This window comes from Microcebus murinus, chromosome 1 (assembly GCF_040939455.1).
Source record: "Microcebus murinus isolate Inina chromosome 1, M.murinus_Inina_mat1.0, whole genome shotgun sequence".
NCBI lineage: Eukaryota > Metazoa > Chordata > Mammalia > Primates > Cheirogaleidae > Microcebus > Microcebus murinus.
The window spans coordinates 59,040,868-59,059,810 of record NC_134104.1 but is presented as its reverse complement, the minus strand read 5'-3'; the positions used below and the strand labels follow the sequence as shown (position 1 = coordinate 59,059,810).

The 18,943-nt window shown below is 37.1% G+C and overlaps 1 protein-coding gene across 2 annotated transcripts in view; it reads left to right on the top strand.

The window, feature by feature from the left end:
• The window catches only part of LSAMP (limbic system associated membrane protein), a 605,854-nt gene that overhangs the window by 377,761 nt on the left and 209,150 nt on the right, over positions 1-18,943 (top strand). For both annotated transcript variants that reach the window (XM_020288073.2, XM_020288085.2), the window contains exon 3: positions 17,593-17,718. In XM_020288073.2, the coding sequence (XP_020143662.1) occupies positions 17,593-17,718 (126 nt within the window). The remainder of the gene's footprint in view (positions 1-17,592; positions 17,719-18,943) is intronic.

The following is an 18,943-nucleotide window of genomic DNA, read 5'->3' as shown; positions in this document are numbered from 1 at the left end:
ACTGAAATCTCTTTATGTTTTTTCTTATGAATAAATGATTGTGTAATAATGAGACTTGCAAAATGCCTAATATAGAACTATTTCACCATGGGAAAGCTGAGGACACACTCAACTTGTGTTAGAAACCTTATTTGTTCTGATAAAATATAATGTTATACTTCAATGAGGGAAACTAATACAGAGATCCCTGAGTCCTTGCATTGATTATGTAACATAGTTTCCTGAAATAATTCCTGAGGCATTTGTCTTCCACCTTTAGCTAGAAGGAGAAAGAAAAGAAGAAAAATTAAAAAAAGGAACCTTGCAGGTACTTTGGATACCAAAACAGAGAGAAAGCCAAAAATATAACCCAGGACTCATTTATTTTATCAGCTGTGCTATTTACTAGCAAACATATGCAAATAGAGAGAAACTTGGTTACAGTATCTAGACTACAAAATAAGAATTTTTAGTATAATATTTCCTCAAGTAATTTCTAGAAATATCTGGTACTGTTACATTATCTCCATAGTTGTGAGCAGAGGTTGTGACTCTCTTGATGAGAAATGCTATTTTGCTAATCCAAATAATATTCTTTTATACTCTTTTGTGCAGATTTTATGGAGTACTTGCTTTCACACTATGCATCTTATATATAAAATTATAAAGTTCCAATTCGAGGATGCCAAATTTCCAGCATATATGACTTATAGCTCAGGGGTCTGGAAGCAGGCACTTGCAGGTTCTTACCACCAAAAGTTTGTAATCAGGGGTAGGCATGCAGGTAAAAAATGACTGACAGATGGCAAAGACAAAAGTGTGGCCCAGAATTAGAAAGAGATATCAATTTCTGACTCAAAACTATGGCTTCACTATCACAGAGTAGAGGAGAAGCTCCTATACCTTTTATAAGGAGATGGACAATGTCAGGTAGGAGGCTACAATTGGTCAGCAAGTAAAAAGGAAATGGATGAATAGACTGCAAGATTAATTGAGTACTCAGCAACAGCCAGTCAACGTCTCCATTGAATGGTGGATATTTCTATTTGATGGTCTTAATCAGGGGTCCTCAAACTTTTTAAACAGAGGGCCAGTTCACTGTCCCTTAGACCATTAGAGGGCCATTGGAGAGTGCGGCCGCACATGTGCACTGTGGGCCTGGGACAAGTCAGCTGCTAAGCAGGACAGGCAGCGGTGGCAAAAACACCTGATGGGCCAGATAAATGTCCTCGGTAGGCCGCATGTAGCCCACGGGTTGTAGTTTGAGGACCCCTGGTCTTAATCATGAAACATGAGGGATCTTGAGAGTACATTCATACCAAGTTTCCAACATTCAGGCCAGTACACTTCTAAACAGAAGTTGTATAGTTTGCTCTTCTTAATGATGCTTTAGTCAGAGTAATAAATGTTAGAGATTGCAGCAGATATTGCTGAGCTCTCAATGCTTATTTCTTACTCATGAAGTTCAAACTGGGTTAGACAGCCCTCTGTCATGTAGCAAAAATGCCATCTGGATCACCTGTCCACCACAGTAGCCATGACAAGGTAGGAAGGGGTTAGGGGGACACACTGGCTTTTTTAAGTACCAGACGTACATGTGGCTTACCTCACCTTGCCCAACATTTTCTTGGCTGGAGCCCAGTTATATGGTCCCAAATGAACCCCAAGATGTTGGGGAATGAAGAGAAGCACATAGATACTTGGTGAGCACTAAACTGCCTTCTCCACAACCTCCAGTGGTATATTGGGACAGTACATTAGGAATACCATTCTGCAGAGCATTGAAAGTTAAGGGCACACCCATTCATTCAAGAAGCAGATGCAATGAAGAGTGACGTCCATGATCACCAGGCAGAGTACAAACAGGACTAACGTAAGAAATGTCTGGGCAGACAACTAGCTTAGAAGCCAAGGATTAAATGTTAATGTGCTTGTCTTTGGTTTTGCCTTGATTTGAGAATATGTGGCATTTGAAATATTTTAATGAAGGATGTTAAACAGAAGAGGCCATATCTGCATTTGGGAAATCCACACATCTGTGTAAAGTATCACTCTTTCATTTTCACACCATTTTTTCCTTTTCTTGATTAATTATTATCATTTCAGTTGAGTAATTTGAAGTTTCCTTTAGTCTAGTGTAAGTGAAATGTTCCTATTACTCCCATTAGGACCTATAAGCTAAGATGTCCTTTGAGACAAATAATTTATCTTTTGATTGAATGAAAGAAAAAGGTTATAAAGATTTTAGTGTGTGAATGCTGGGTTCAGATGTCAGGAATAGCCATAGCATATAAAAATTACACATGTGAATGTCCTAATTCCAAACAATGTTATTAATTACCAGCATAGCATATTTCTGTTTGGTTGATAATTTTTCTTTTTTATACTATTTTAAGATACTTTTTAAAACATTTATAATAATTTATTCTACTTTGTAATTAGACATAGTGATTAAAATCTTGTTCAATTACATAACTGTTTTCCCTTAAATGGATAGCACCAACTGGCATATAGCTAAAACCTGATCTGGTTCCCAAAGCTATCAGACAGGCCAGCATAAGGCAAAGCCTAATGTCTTGTGGAGCTTCATCAAAAGTTAACAGAAGAAATGTTTTACATTCTTTTATATTTCTTTGGTAGAATTATATATATGTTAAATATATCGAAAAGATTTTCTTTTGAACTTTAGCTACTCTGGGCATAGATTCAATTTATGTGACACAGAAAGAGGGTGATATTATGTTCTCTCACACGGCTTCAAATCATTACAGGAAGAGCAAATAGCTAAGAATTTGCAGTTTGGAGTTGAGCCACTTGGGGTCTTTTACCATCAGGAAAAATGCGATGGCTGTATAATTAATGGAAAAGCATTAGCAAAAGGCTAAGAAACCACAAGTGGCCCTGAGTATTGTTTCCATGTAATTTTACACATAGTATTGAAGATTCGGTAAGTTATTCATTCATTCCTGTATCACACAGTTAATGAGAAGCTGTACTGAGATAGGCACTGTGCTTTCACGCTGGTGTGACAGGTTATGAGTCAGTCTGACTCATGGAAATAAAAGATCTAATGGCCAAAGTTTCTTGGGGCCACGTTGACTTGCCCCAGGCAGAAGGAGGGTAGGTAGAGTCACAGACAGAGGGAGTTGTGTGCCCTTTCCATATGGATTGGAAAGGAAGAGATGTGGGCTGCAAATCAAGACGACTCCTGGTGGCCAACCAGGCCTGGTTCTCAGTCCATCTGGAGCTGTTTGGAATCCATAAAAACCACAGGAATCCTGCTCACTACTGCAGTATGCATCTTTCCCTTGCGCAGCCTGTGGCTTACTGAGAACAAAGGAGCCGTCCCGTTGGGTGCTTTTACTGACTGTGCCAGTGTGCATCCAATTGCGTCACCACGACTACCTGGGCTTAATTCTTGCTCTGTAACCTGCCTCGTGTGCTTCGGACAGGACATAGGCAATGGACAGAGACTGTGGGTGCTGCTCACTTTCCTCCTCTAATCCTCAGTTTCCGTAGAGTTGCAGTAGAAACCCAAATGCATTTTCTATAGAGTTCCAGCTCAGGCCCAGTGGAAAAGCTACTACCCCTGCTGGCCGCCAGGACAATACCAAAGACAGAGCTGATGCAGAGCCATACCCGAGGGAGGGAGTCCTGCTTGCTTCCCTTGTGAAAGAGCTGCGGAATCTGACCTGTTCTCATTCGTGAGTGTGGCACCGTCTCCCCGCCTCCAGCCCTATTTTCCCAGCAGTCAATTTTTTTTTCAATATGAACCCAAAGTTCCAGTGGCAGGTAAAGCCATCTCTTGTTAGAAGGAAGGGTCAGTGGACACATCGTGTCGTATAAGCAGGAGCACTGTGAGATGGATGCAAACACAGTCACGGAGGGTTACGGCTGCCTCGGAAATCATTCGCTAGAGTGCTCAGCCCGCAGCGTGTTACCGAGAGACTGCTTTTTGCGAGAATTGATCGGCTCTCCTAAACACAGGTGTTGCGCATGTTTATGCGTGAGACTGGAGCTGGGGGCGGGGGTTGGGGGGGTTGATAGGCAGTGTTTGTTTCTCTGGGACGTAGAGGGTTTGAATAAAACATCATGGCAGGGTGTAGAAGCTAGAGAAGAGAAATCTTTGACATTTTCTCCATAACACGCCTAGGGCTCTGAACAAACAGGTGGAAGGCGAGGCCCCTCCATGCCTAACTTCACACTTAGCTCAAGATTAATGAGATACTCACCCCATTGGGATTTACCTGTGGAAGCAGAGATGGAGCATTCCTTCTCACCACCACCAATGCTCTTTAGTTTTAAAAAGAGAGGGGAGAGAAGAGAAATACCATTTCACATTGGCAAAATTGCGGAAAAGGAAATGGGATACGGGCAGTAAATTGGCCTGGAGAAATGGATCTGAGTTTCCCTTGCAAAAAAACTGTTAAAGCTTTTCAAGTTATAGTGATGAACATTATGACCATTATTTAGAAAAAAACACCTCAAAACCAGAAGGTCAAATTCTTAACCACATAATATTGGAACTGAATAATACAGAAAAAAACTAACTTCAGTCAACCAAAGTCCGGTAGCTTCCGCACAAGCAGTGCCACTTCCATCCCTGTATTTAACAGAGTTACCCCGCCCGCCCAGGCTTTCTTATCTCTATTTGTGCCCTGGTTATCTTCTTTTTTTTTTTTTCATCATATTATGGGGGTACAAATATTGTTAAGGTTACATATATTGCCCTTGCCACACCCCCCACCCCGCCGAGTCAGAGCTTCTAGCGTGTCCATCCTCCAGGTGGTGCGCATCGCACTCATCATGTAAGTATACACCCAGCCCCTCCTCCCCCTCCCTCCTGTCCGCCACCAGATAAATGTTTCTTTCCTTCTTTCTTCCTCTTCCTCTTCCTCTTCTTCCTCTTCTTCCTCTTCTTCCTCTTCTTCCTCTTCTTCTTCTTTTTTACATTTTGGTTACTTTTTCTATCTTTGCCTCTCCCTATGAAGGGTTAGAGGTATGCCCTTCCCCTCCACAATGCTCACTACATCCCTCAGATGTGAGTCTACCCCCTCCCATCTCTGGTGAACACCACCACCATTTCAGCACCATAGTTTTAATCAGTCAGTACCAATTGGATGGCGAATATTGTGCCCTGGTTATCTTGTCAGCTGTTTAATTCAGTCAATATGACAGCATCTCATGTGTCAGTGCTGGGTAATTTTGCCTGTGAAATATCAAAGCTTTCCTTGTATCTTCTTGACACAATCAAAAGAACTGGTTCCGAACTTAATTATTTCACTCTCCAGCTTTGTGACTTAAGCCAGGAGAATGAACTGCATTGAGTCTGTTACCAACCAATATAAGGGTGAGAGGTGGTGGTAATAATACCTGTTCGAGCTATCACACCTGTGTCAAAACATTACCTATACCCTATAAATATATACAACCATTATCTATCCATAAAAATTAAAATAAAAATTATGACAAGGTATATACCAGTGTTTTGCAAGCTATGTAATGTTGTGTTACCTTAGATCTTATTATTAATAAGATTAATAATTTTTATTATTATTTCTCACCTTTCTACTTGCTTGTGCCTTCTTTCATTATTTAATGTTCATTTGCCCCTCCAAAAGAGTACAGGCAAAGATAAAAAGGAAAATATCTAATCTTCACCAATTTGAAGTTTTGGTTTTTTTTGTTTTTGTTTTTCATTTCCCCCTGTCCCAAACCCTGCACAACTTTATTTACCTCTCTGGAATTTTCAAACCTACTTAAGATTGCAGAAAATATTCTATCTGTCCTAGCTATATTTAACCTTTGCAACAACTATTGTGTTTTCTATCATTATGCATAATTTTTGAAAAATTATACTTGGCATGAATGTATTAATTAATTCACAATGGTAACACTGTTTAGAAGGAAATAATGTGAACATTCCACAGTCTGTTTAAAATGCTTCATGGTAAGCTTTGAATAGGGGCAATGCAAAGAAAGAAACCTCTGTCTAAAACCTCCTGTCAATCCTATTCTTTTTCTAACTATTCTATCTTATGGACCCTTGAGCAGAGGCAGGAAACAACTTTTATTATTTTCATTGTATTCTGGGCATGCTTTAGTTCACCCTAGTTGGTTTCTATTAGAATCCACCTTTTTCCCTACATGCAAAGAACACTATATGCCTTAAGCAACTAAAAAAAATTAGGCTAGTAATGTGGGCGTGAAATCATTAAATTTAAGAGATTCTTATAAGCACCAGAGTTATCTCTACATATTTCTGATTCCCCAAATGAAATGAAAGATGAGATGATCAGTAAGCCATGGTAAAAGTGTTAGAGTAATGATTTTTATTATTTTCATGATAACCTCTTACTGGCATTTCTGTTAAGACAATAAAAATTGGTTGATCTAAGTTATAATTGTCATTGTTTCATCACCTCCCACCTCTGCCCATGCCCAGCACAAGGGCCTTTGGTGCTCAATAAATGTTGTTGGTTTGTATTATCCTTAAACATAATAGATAAGAGATAGGTCTCTGAACCTTTTATACTTCTATTTTCTATTCATATAAGTCCTTTCTCTCTGATTTAAAATCCGCTTTGCTTTTGATATAAAGACTTAGCTTTTATTATATTATCTTAATAGCTAAAAGAATTGATCCTGGGATATAGGCAATATTTTTTTTCTCACATTAAATTTTTTTTAAGAAAATTAGTGGAACAAAGAAAAAATATATTTTAGTTGCCCATAAAGTATTTTGTAGTTTTTAAGGATATGTCATGATTTAGGGCTAAATCTTACTGGCTTCTCCTGGAATAAGGAGTGCATTTTTAGTGGATGCCAGAAATGCAACCTGAATTTTCATCTACTCTAAGAATTATACAAAGCGACTCCCTTTAACATAGAAAAATATATTTTTCAGAGTACAAAATCAGGGAAAGATATATTTCTCTATTCTCAGATAAAGTCTCAAGAGTGCCACTTCTCAGACCTTGGAATTCACCCAGTTGCTATTTGCCACCCACCCAAGGTAGCCTGGTATTTTTTAGCTTCCCTCTGTTTCATACCCCTATTTCTGCCAAATAAAACCATCTGCTCTGGTTGGACAGTATCTAAAGCCTATTCTGTAAGTGCCAGAAATGAGAAAAATATTTTGCCTAGGTAAGGGGAAGAATGCCATTTCATTCCTCCCATCTAGTTAAATCAGCATCTAGATGCTGAGAATATGGGAATATGAGATTTTGGAGAAATCTTTTGCTGATTTGCTGAGTAACTGCAGCCTCAGTGAGCAGAGTCAGAATGGTTCTGTTGGTTTTTTTTTTTTTTTTAGCATGGCGATGATCTGTCCATGGGAACTACCACCTGACCTCCCACAGAGTGTACCTTTTGCTGATGCAGCAATAATGGATGGCCTTAGCTGCTTGTGCATGCACATGTTGGTGCCTGGATAATTTGTCCCCTTTCTAAACTAGCCCACTTGCTTAGATTCTGGGGTGATTCTGAACATTTAATAAATACAGAAAAATTCTAATTTAATATACCTCTATTTAGGTAGAATAGGGTACTCTCAGTTTGCAGATATCTGTGCCACACATGTATCACCATAAGAACACATCCATCACTGGGTGATATATAAATGAACTATATAACATTTCTTTGTCCCAAGGCTACTGTATTTGAGTTATTTAGAGCAGTCCAATTCAAATTAACCCTCTTTTTGATGGTAGCAACTGTCTGGATGAGTCTCTAGGGCCCATTGTGTTGTAAATCTGACTTCCTGAGACAGTGCTTAGGACTCTTAGGGACACTTGTGAATGTGATAATGTAGGACTCAAAGGCCCAAAAGAGTATGTTTTACCTAGCTTACACCTTTCGCCATCACAGTAAAATGCCGGCTACATCTCAGGGGACAATGGTAAGTGAGCCTTTAGGCACTAACTTTTAGTTACATGTGCAATTCAGAAACTACTCCTGTTTGATTAAAAGAGGATTAAAAGATGACTTTTTCTTGACTATATTGTTTTAGTATTTCATTTTTATTGGCTTCCCCGCTTCAATTTCCCTGACTTTACTACATTACCACACATGGCACCTAGCATTGCTTTGTTTTGTACATATATTTTATCTTTTCCTCTAAATAGCATATTATCCCTCCTACCTTAAGTTATTTGGTTCATCGTTTAATGCATGCATAAGTGCAGCATTTATAATCACTTCTGGCAGGGAAATTCAAGTAACTGATACTTATAATGAGTTTTCTCTACCCTCAGCTTCACCTGACACTCAAATAATCTATAGTTTCCATATTTTCCCTACTCGCCCATGAAATTTGTGTCTAAATGAAATCATGTTCCTGTAGAACGTGATTCAAATACCTTCTTCAGAGGCTGATGTTTCCTGCTTTATAAATGGATCCTAATAGGAGTGGGAACTAATGCTAGTGGAAAAGAAATTATCACCACTAGTTGTTTTATTCTATTGCAAGGTCTAAGTCTTCAGAGACTCAAATTATAGCCACAAAACACATATTTTGTTTATGAGGACAATATGGCAACATATTTTGTTTATGAGGACAACAAATTAAAGAAGACCTCTTTTTTACTGAGAAATTACAAATTATGTAATGGTTAGCTAAGTTTCTAAAAATTTTGGTGAAATTTATTTCACTCATGATTTTACACTCTCACATCTTCATATCATTTTTTACTCTAGGTATAAAATGTCTATGCATTGACTAAATGACTGAATATATTAGTATAGCTCTGCCCATTAGTAGATAAAAACTCAATACATATCTTTGGGGTGATTTATTGTTAATGCCATAATTAATGACCAATTATTACTTATAGTAGCTACCTACATCTTTTGGCTATGACAGAGTCTGCAAAAAATATAACTAGAATGCCATTATCCATAGAAATGCATAGAGTGTTTTACCATGTCATCATAGGAGAAGTTAAACTTCTTTATTAGCTAGTTTTAGTATGCAGTAAATAATAGTTGTATTTGTAGAACCTCTTACAGTTTACAGGTCAAGTTCACGTACATTACCTTGTTTGACCCTAAAATCAATCCTGTAATATTGTCTAGTATCTGCTTTGTATATTACCTCCAATTGCCAGTTGAGGAAACTGAGGTTCAGAGAGATTTAAATAATTTGTTATTCATTTATTCATTCAAAATCAGGTAAGCACCTACAATAAGCCTGATGATTAGGATTCAAAAGCAAATATCAGAGAATATTCTGTTGCATTTTGAGCTAATGGCCAGGCAAGATCAAAATCTCCTGGCTCTCAATCTAGTACATTTCCCAATCCTGTCATCTATCCTGGAAACTCCCACACCATGCAGCAAAACATGCTTTAGTGGCATTTTCAGAAGCAAAATGCCAGGCTGGATGGATGTTTGATGTTTCACAAGATGGCATTTATATGTTTTATTGTATATTTTTATCCTTATTGTTGAATCCTGGAGATGTGCTTATTAAAGGTAAATACTGCTCAAGAAACATCCTGTAGATTTTTTAACCCAATTCTTATACAGACACATTATACTGCTTCACAGCCTGTTGCATATGCAAATGATAAGGCTTAAGCTTTTCTAGCTGTACCAAAGAAAAGTTAGATATTAGGGAGCTGATGGTGTTTTTGAACACCCCACCATCACCACACACACAGTAATATATACACCTTGCCCAACTTTGAATGAACAATAACCAATGAGACTAATTTGTTGTTAATTTGCACTATTAAATGACATTTTGAATTTAATACAAATAATAACTTTCTAATTATTTGAGGTTAGGGAAATAAGCCAAATGACTACTTTTCTCTCCTACTCTGGAACTGATTATTTTCCTTCTGTTGGTTGGCCATTTATGGACTTAAAATATTTAGGCATTAAAATATTTATAACTAGAATTAAATGGTTTTGTAGACCTAGGGTTATTTTAAAGCAACCATATCGACAGATAAAAATCAATGCTAAGCATGCAACTAAGTTGGTTATGTGGAAGCCAAGGGATTAGCTAGGCAGAGATGACAACAATTTACCTCCATGGAAAAGCCCCTCTTCAAATTTTCTCCTTATTATGACTGCCTCTCAGTTTGTAACAATGAGGTTTTTGTTTTTGTTTTTTTGTTTAAGCAACAGAAATTGGCTAATTTGATGTAAAAAGGGGGTGATTTAGTTCACAGAATCAAAGGAAAAAACAGAACAATCTCACCTTGGAAAGTACATAAGTCACACATCTCTAGAGATCCAGGTTACAGATACTAGTGAAGAATAATAGTCCTTTCAGATTGTTACATTTCATGATGTGTACCCACTAACTATTACTGCTGAACAAACCACTCCAAAATTCATGGGTATGAAATAATAGTTATTTTTTATTTCCTACAAGTGTACAAATCAGCTGATTTAGGCTGAATTGCACTAGAGGTGACTCTGCTCTTAGAGTTGCCAGATTTACCAAATAAAAATATAGGACGCTCAGTTAAATTTGACTTTTAGGTAAACAGTAAATAATTTTTATTATAAGTGTATCTCATGCAATATTTGGTACATACTTATACTCAAAAGCATTTGTTGTCTGCCTGAGATTCATATTTACCTGAGTACCCTGTGTCTTATCAGACAATTTTATGTGCCGTCTCCCATCTTCCTTCTCCTGGGCCAGTAGGCACAGCTGAGCATGTTCTTCTTATGGCAATGGCAGAGGCACACCTCTGTTTGTGTTCCATATGCTGACATGCTATTAGGAAAAGCAAGTAACATCTTCCAGGGATGAAGAACTATGTGTCACCTGCTGTAGGAAGGCACAGACATGGCAAAGGATGTAATACGGATAACATAAGGAGGAGGGTAGAGCTGGAGCTAGTGACACAGTCTACTGCAGATTCAATCAGTTTCATTATCTCTTGAGTCATTCCTTATAAAAACTAAGTTCCAGGGGGGTGGGGGAGAAAGTCTGAATGGTCCAGCCTAGGTCAGGCATCCACTTTTTTGCCAAGAAAGAATGGGTCACTTGATTGACAATGTCAACAAACGGTGAGTGAGCAGTGGTTCCCACAAAGGAAAACCAGGGTGTCTTATCAGAAAAAAGAAGCTTGGGTTCTGGGCAGATAGAACAGTACATGTGTATTCGACTCACGTCCCTAACTGCTTGCATTTCCACTTTTTGCTATACATAATAGATACTAATTTTATACAAAAAGAGGGGATGAGTTGGAACCTAAAGAACTGTTCAGACATGTACAGGCAACTCTAGGTTCACAAAAGTCAGGACAGACCTTGGACATCTGGTAGAGAAAGTGAGTAAGGGAATTACAAAAACAGTGAGGAGAGACAGAAAAACATCAGTGGCAGCACCAGACTAACTGCATCATGATCTTATAAGGCCACTTCATCGCATAGCTGAAGGAATCCACATATCTAGGTGTACCTAGATTTTAGCATTATTTAGAAGCCACAAATTTGCATTAAATAGAAAACAATGTACATTTCTTTAACACAGATTAAGTGTATTTCAATGAAAGAATATCACCTATTTAATAATTCAGATTTTAACATTAACACAAAGTAATATTGTCTACAAAAAAATTAATGACATATATTAAAAATATATTGGTAATGTTAGTTGGCATGGTAAGTAAGGTTTATATTTACATGTTTCTCAGAAATACTGGACTGGCCAGGTTGGCAGCATTTTATAAGGTGAGTCTGAAAACCAAAATAGTGGATGCATTTTATATCATTCAACAAATGGTATTGAAGAAATTGACTAAAAAATTATTGGGGGAGCCCTGATTATCTCTCATACCATAAACAAATTCCAGATAATTTAAATAGTTTGATATGAAAAATGAAATAAACAATTAAAATAAAGAAGAAAAAGAGATAAGTATTTAACTGATCTTATGTTGGAAAACTACCATCTATGCGCAAAAGCAAAAGCAATAGAAGAAATAACAAAAGAGAGATCAATAGCTATAACAACAAAGAAGTTTTAACCTTCAACCAAATCAAAATCATCATAAACAAAATTAAAAACCAAAAAATGCATTGAGGAAATTACAGCATGACAACAAAAGGTCAATTCCTTATAGTGTAACTAGCTCTGATTAATCAATAAAAAAACCAAAATAATCCAGACAAATTGGAGAGATCACTGAAACTAAATAGGTTGAAAACATCAAATAAATAGTTCAGGGCATTACATGTAGGAAAATATAATAAATCACGCTAATATCCTCTGAATAAGAATTGTTAGGGGATAGTCCAGAAAGAAATACACTACTCAGAGTGCTATGATGACCCAAGGATTGAGCATAAATCAATATTACAGTGATTTTGAAAAATAAACAACATGTGTTTGCTAATTCAAATAAGATTACTATGTTAAATGATACTTCCAGGCAGTCATTTTTACTGAGAATTAAACTTAAACAAAATACTATCTCCACCACTTTTGCAGAAGTGAATATGATCTAGAGGAATAATAAAGCTTGTGAAATATACCAATCATAGATTTTGGTCTTAGCTCTATTCATTTTTACTCATTTTTGTCCCCTATGTCTGTATGTGTAAAATGGTAGAAATAATAACAGTAATACCTTTTACTTCCCAGAATTTTTATATTTTATGAAGTAGTAGAATAAAACCTTTGAATTGCCACCTCGATGTTATCGGTGATGATATAAATTTAAATTCTGTGAATTGCTATCTCTCTCTCTCTCTCTCTCTCTCTCTCTGTCCCCTCGTAGAAAAGAAACAAAAAGTTGAAACTCAGAAAAATCTGCAATTGAGGAAGTTAGACACCAAGTTCTTCTCATTTCTGATGCTCTTGAAATAAACAAACACTCCTCTGCCCCATGGTTAGTTTTTTTTCATTAAGAGTCAAAGAAGTTGATAGTGAAATAGGTGACTAATGGGGTAGCTAAAGAAATGTTGATAAAAGATATATGTTAGTGGTTGAAAATAAAAGCTTATTCCTTTCTGAAAAAAATTCAGTGAGGTACCTTCTTTGAGTGAAGTAAAGATTGGAAAAACCTAAGCAAATTTTTTTCAAACACTTTTTGAGCATCTACCATGTTCCAATCACCGTGCTCTGTGAGATTCAGTGGTTCATAAAACAAAGGCCCAAACGTGCCTCTTACAGTTCAGTACAAGCACAGGTAAAGCAGTTATGGCTCAGTGCTGCCACGGTGAAATGCAGGGCACAAGGTGAGGACACAGTAGTCGGCATCACTGGACAGGGTGTCAGGAGCAGGGTGGGAGTCAGGGCTGGGAACAACAGGAAAATCGTCCTGGAAACAAGTAAGAAAACAAGCTGTAAGAAGGAGGTAGCTTGGGAGGGGTATGAGGGATAAAAACTTGCCTATTGGGTACAATGTACACTGTTCTGGTGATGAGCACACTAACGGCCTTGACTTCAGCATTAATCAATTCACCCATGTAAGAAGAACCTAATATTTTGAAATAAAAATTATACTTAAAAAAAAAGAAGACAAGCTGACAGGTTGAAACTTGAAGGGGAAAGGGGCTGAGCACATGGAGAGTTGAAGGAAGAGTGTTCTATGCAGAAAAATTAGAAAGTCAAATCCTGGAGCGTAAGTGAGGACAGCATGTTCCAGGAACCAAAAGTTGTTTGATCCCAGTAGATGATGCAGTGGAATTGGAGCAGGAAATGAGACTAGGGAGAGAAACAGAAGCCAATCATAAATGAGTTAGTAAGCCACATTATAAAGTTTGGATTTTATCTTGAGGGCAATGAGATTCATCAAGGATATTATATTCACATTCACAATTTAGGGTAAAAAAATCTAGTTGTAGTGTGGTGAATGCATAGCAGTGAGCATGAAGAGAGGAAAGCTAGAGAAAGAAACCGGTTTTAATGTTTTTGAAGTAATTCAGGCAAAAAAAGTTGATGTCTGAAACAAGGTATAGTGGGAGTAGGGACTGGGGGTAATAAATGAATCTGAGAGATACTTCAAAGGCATAAGCCTCAGAACTTGGGGATCAATTCTATATGGGGCAGTGAAGGAGAGAGCAGTCAAGCAGTCAAGGGAGGTGCCTTTTTTATTGTTGTTGCTTGGGCAGCTCTGCATGATGATACCATTAACTGAGATAATAAAACACAAGTATTTTGTGGGAAGAAGGATGTCACGTCAATCCTGAGCATGTTGAATCTTGGGTGTCTTTGAGGCATGCGATATAGAATAGTCCCCTAGAAATGTAGGTATAACAGTCATGAGAAAAATCTAGGCTGCAGATACTGATTTGGGAGTTGTCAATAACATTCCTTTAACTTCTGAAGCTAGATAAGATCATTCAATGATGTATAGGTTGAGATGAAGAAAGAGTACAATGATCAAACCCTTAACTATAGATATTTAAGGAACAGGATAAAATGAGCCCAAAAGTTAAACTTAGAAGGCTGACCAAAAGAGTAAAAGGAAAAGAAAGCAGCTGAGTTTGCTGTCCCAGAAACAAAGAAAACAATAAAGGACTGGAATAAGGTATTACTACTGACAGAGTCAGATATTTCATAGAAAAATAGGATAATAATAAAAATTATCCATAGACTGGGAAACAATATGGCCATTGGTGAGCTTCCTGAGAGTGATTTCTTTGGAGGTTAAGGAGAGGATCCAGATTGCACTGAAGGTTCAATTGTGGATATGAGATGAAGATTGTGCTGTAGAGCAATTTCCTCAAGAAATTTGGAAAGAGAGATTGAAAGTTACTAGGAGAGTTTGGGAAGGGATTTCTTTCAAAGACCAGAAAAGACTACAATGTATGTAAATGATTATGGGAAGAAGCTGGTACAAAATAAAATAAAGTAGGAAAATAAATGATGGAGTGAGATCCATTGGAAGTAATCCAGAGGCAAGTAGGATACAATGAGGCTACATTTCTAATTGTTCAACACAAATACTTTCTGTGTCTCCAGTCTCTGAGATTCAGGACCTAGGTATGTTGTCCTTAATCAGGAGACACAGTATGGTTTGGTGGCTGAAGCATAGCCCTGCAGTCAATTATTCTAGCTTTTATCCCCAACTTTATCAGTACTTGTTTATGTAACATTTATCAAGTGGCTTAACTTGTGTGACATATAAATGCAAAGTCCTTGGTATATGTTCCTTTTATTTTAAAAAGGTAATGTGAGTAAATTGTGTCATAAGTAATATTTCTCTGGGAACAATTTCCTTATTCATAGAAACATTTTCTGTTTTATAAATTTGCATGTTTTTACGTTAGGGATATAAAGCCCTCTCCCCGCTTTTTTAAAAACCAGAACATATCTCTACTTCATCTCCATACACTCTGTCCTATGTTGCATGTCAGAGGTAACTACAACGTGAGTAATGTGGCTCTTAAAATTACTGTACAGCTTCCTGCTGCAGGTTTTAGATTGTTGAGGATGGCACCTAGTCTGTCTAAATCTTGTTCTTGAACACCATCATTGATTTGTAGTTCGTTGCAGTTGTTTTGAGATATTCAGAACACTGGCTCACTCAACTAGGTATTGGAAACTGTGAATATGAAACAATGGAACAATTGGACATTTGGGAGCTCTCAATTTTAAGCCCAATTTTAATCACCCTTGACAAGCCATTATTTCTCTCTGTGCCTCACATTCTTCCCTGTAAAAGGGGTATGGCCTTTCAGATCTTCATTGTAAAGTCTGGTAGAACATATTGCAAGTCGATGTGTTACTAGGAGAAAATGACCCTTGACCCCACTAAGTAAAGAGGGAAATAGAAATTCTATAAATAGAGATGGCTAAATAGTCTACTTCTGCCATGGGGCTTGATTTGTAATCACCAGTGTCTACCCAGAGGCCCTACAAGAGTGGAATCAAGAGGCCGAGGGAGTCTTCATCCTGCTCCCTCCTTGTTACACCCTGAATGGGTCAGCTGCCCAAATACCATCAGTGTCCACTAACAAGGACTTGTAGGGATTGTATGGCTGTCAGTCATTTGCTTCTGCAAGCAGTAAATGTTCCTGTTTTATTCATCACTACACAGAGTCTCTAATGGGCAGGAAGAATGAGAAAAAATAATTTTATTATTGGACTCTTTTGTCCTTCTCCCTCCCCCAGATACATACTTTGTCAGGGACAGCATAAGCAACTGAGTGAAAAAGAAGAAAATCACAGTCAAACCATAAACCCTGCTATTTGTAATCAGTACATAACCTCTGTGATGAAATTTGTGAGTAATTCACTTCCCACTTTAGCCTACCAGTGTGGGATCTAATGTTGCCACCCCGAACACTAATGAGGTAAGTCAGACAGCAGTACAGCTTGCCCTTGGGGACTCATTTCTCACATCACCAAAAAGTAATTTCTGTCATTTTCGGCCATCTGGTAGCCTGGATTGTGAAGATGAAGTTTTATTCAAGTAGTACTTAAGAGCGTAGGCCTTGGAGTCTGCTTGGATTCAAACTCATTTTCTGCCCCTCACCCAGCTCTCTCTATGCCTTAATTTCCCACCCATAAATAAAATCCCCATAGGATATCATTTCTTTATTATAAGAAGTTATTAAAATAACTTTTCAGGACTGAAAAAAACTCAACCGTTTTGAAACCAGGGTTTTGAAGTAAATCTTGTAGAATAAAAACAGTTATTTGAGTTATTTGCTGTAAGGTGAGCCGTCCAATGGTATCTTAAATGTATTTTCAGGAAGTTCGGGAAACAAATAATAAAGATATTTGCAAGCTCTATATTCCTGAGCAAGAGTTTTTGTTAAATAGTAAAGTCATGTTGATGAAGACAGTAAACTGCGTGAATTTAGATGGTTTGGTTTCCAGTTGTTTATGTGCTTCATTTAATTGGCAAACATTGATAAAATAAATCTAATTCTTCTTTAAAAAGTATTGAAATTATACTTGTTAAGTACTTTACATAGGGTCTTATGTATAGTAAATGTTTCATTAAAGTTAGCTATTATTAAATTTTCAGTGGTGGTAGCAGTGGTAGCGTTGGAAGTAATAGTATTTTTATAATGTCTATGGTATCTGTGACATAGGTTTTATTAATTAACTTATTAATTAAGTTTCTTATTAATTAAGTTTTTAAGTTCTAAGGTACATCATAGACCCTGTCACACACCCAGATGATATTTAGAAGCTTTCTATTGTGGTGATTAATCCATGGTTTCCTTATGTGGCTAGATTTTAAGTAACCAAGTATTACTACATTTTAATAACACTTCAATGCAATATTATACTAAATAGCATTGTTTTTCTTTTCCTGGTATTTGGAGGAGAGATTGTACTATATTTTATATACATAAAAATAAATATAAGTAACAGTGATAAGAAAAATGTATTAATTTTTATAAATGTACATGCTCTCTAATATTAAATACAGTCCATTCTAATCAAAAAAGAACCAATAAATTTTCATTAGATGACACTATGTACTTCTACTCACTCAGATGGCTATGGGGAGGTATTCTTACCTTATAGTGCTGCTTTAGGAGCTCCTTACAAATTTGGTGAGCAGATAATGAGCACAAGTCTTTAAAGCACAAATTTGCAACTTTCAATTGCATGGACCAGTGTTACAAGCCGGATCTTACTAACATGGTTACATACTCCACTTGCTTTTATCTTTACAGTCCCACCAAAGATCTCCAACATCTCCTCGGATGTCACTGTGAATGAGGGCAGCAATGTGACCCTGGTCTGCATGGCCAATGGCCGTCCTGAACCTGTTATCACCTGGAGACACCTTACACCTACTGGTAAGCAACCCTCCAGTTTCCAATTGCCACATTCTGTTCATAATGTAAAAGATATCCTCCTGCTTCAGAGATTCCACTGAATCAGAAAGGCAAACATGTCTCTTATTATTAAAACACTAAGAGAATTGCAACATATGTTTTATTTGGGATCCTTATGGTCTTTGCTAATGTGTTATCTATAAAATTTACAACCACAGTACTGAAAATATATATATTAATATACATATGTATACATGATTTCATTTTCAATAAAACAGCCCCCAAGGCAACAAATATAGAAGCACTGGATTATTTGATATTGTACATAAAATGGATGCTAGTTTGGTGCTTGAGTGTCATGGAGCAATGTTTTGTATGAATTAAGTTTACATAGTTGTTTTTATATTTGTTTGTTTTGCTTTGCTGTTTACTATAGTTTCCTAATATGTAGCACTTTTTGAAGAAATCTGTCAAGAATAATACAAAATTGTTTCTCGTCTCTAATGTTCTGTCTTTGACATCTGGTTCCGTGTTGGGCATCAGACATGGGCAAAGCTACATGAGCTCATTATGGATCCCAGCTCCAGATACTAAATCAGTAAAATCAGAAAATCACTTCCCAGGATTGTCTTCTATATCCTTTCCTGTCCCTTCTCACCACCATCACCACAGAAAGGAGAGAAAGGAGGCTTTCCGGCTTTGTAAACTTTATTTAAATGTCTTTTCCAAATTATTTAGGATTAACCACCTGCATACTTCCCTATTCTACCAATTATATTTTCTTAAATGCAAAACCATGCCTTTGCCAATGACACGGTCTTTGTAGAATGATGCCTGCTACTTAATTGTTCCAGAAAGAGGAGCTATGGGTCAATTATTCTTATAACATATTGTTTATTTTGGTAGAAAGCCTCCAAGTTTTAACTGATTTATATGCGATAGCCTGTTAAAGTTTTCTCATATAAGTACTTAGAAATTTAAGTTACCATATATTCATTTTGGAATGAACACCATAAAAATTATCGTGCAAAGCTAGGTATATGATAGGAGCTTTCCTGACATATTTCTAAAAGGCCAGGATAGTGTCTGGTTATAGTGTCTTTAAAAACTCTTTATTTTGTGATAAAGAGGGGGCCTTCATTTACCATTAGACCCCAAATTAACCTCTCAGGTAAAGTTCGGACCAACCTATGGAGTGGTCTTATATGTAGGCAGGTATTCTTATGGAGGCCTCTATGATCTTAAG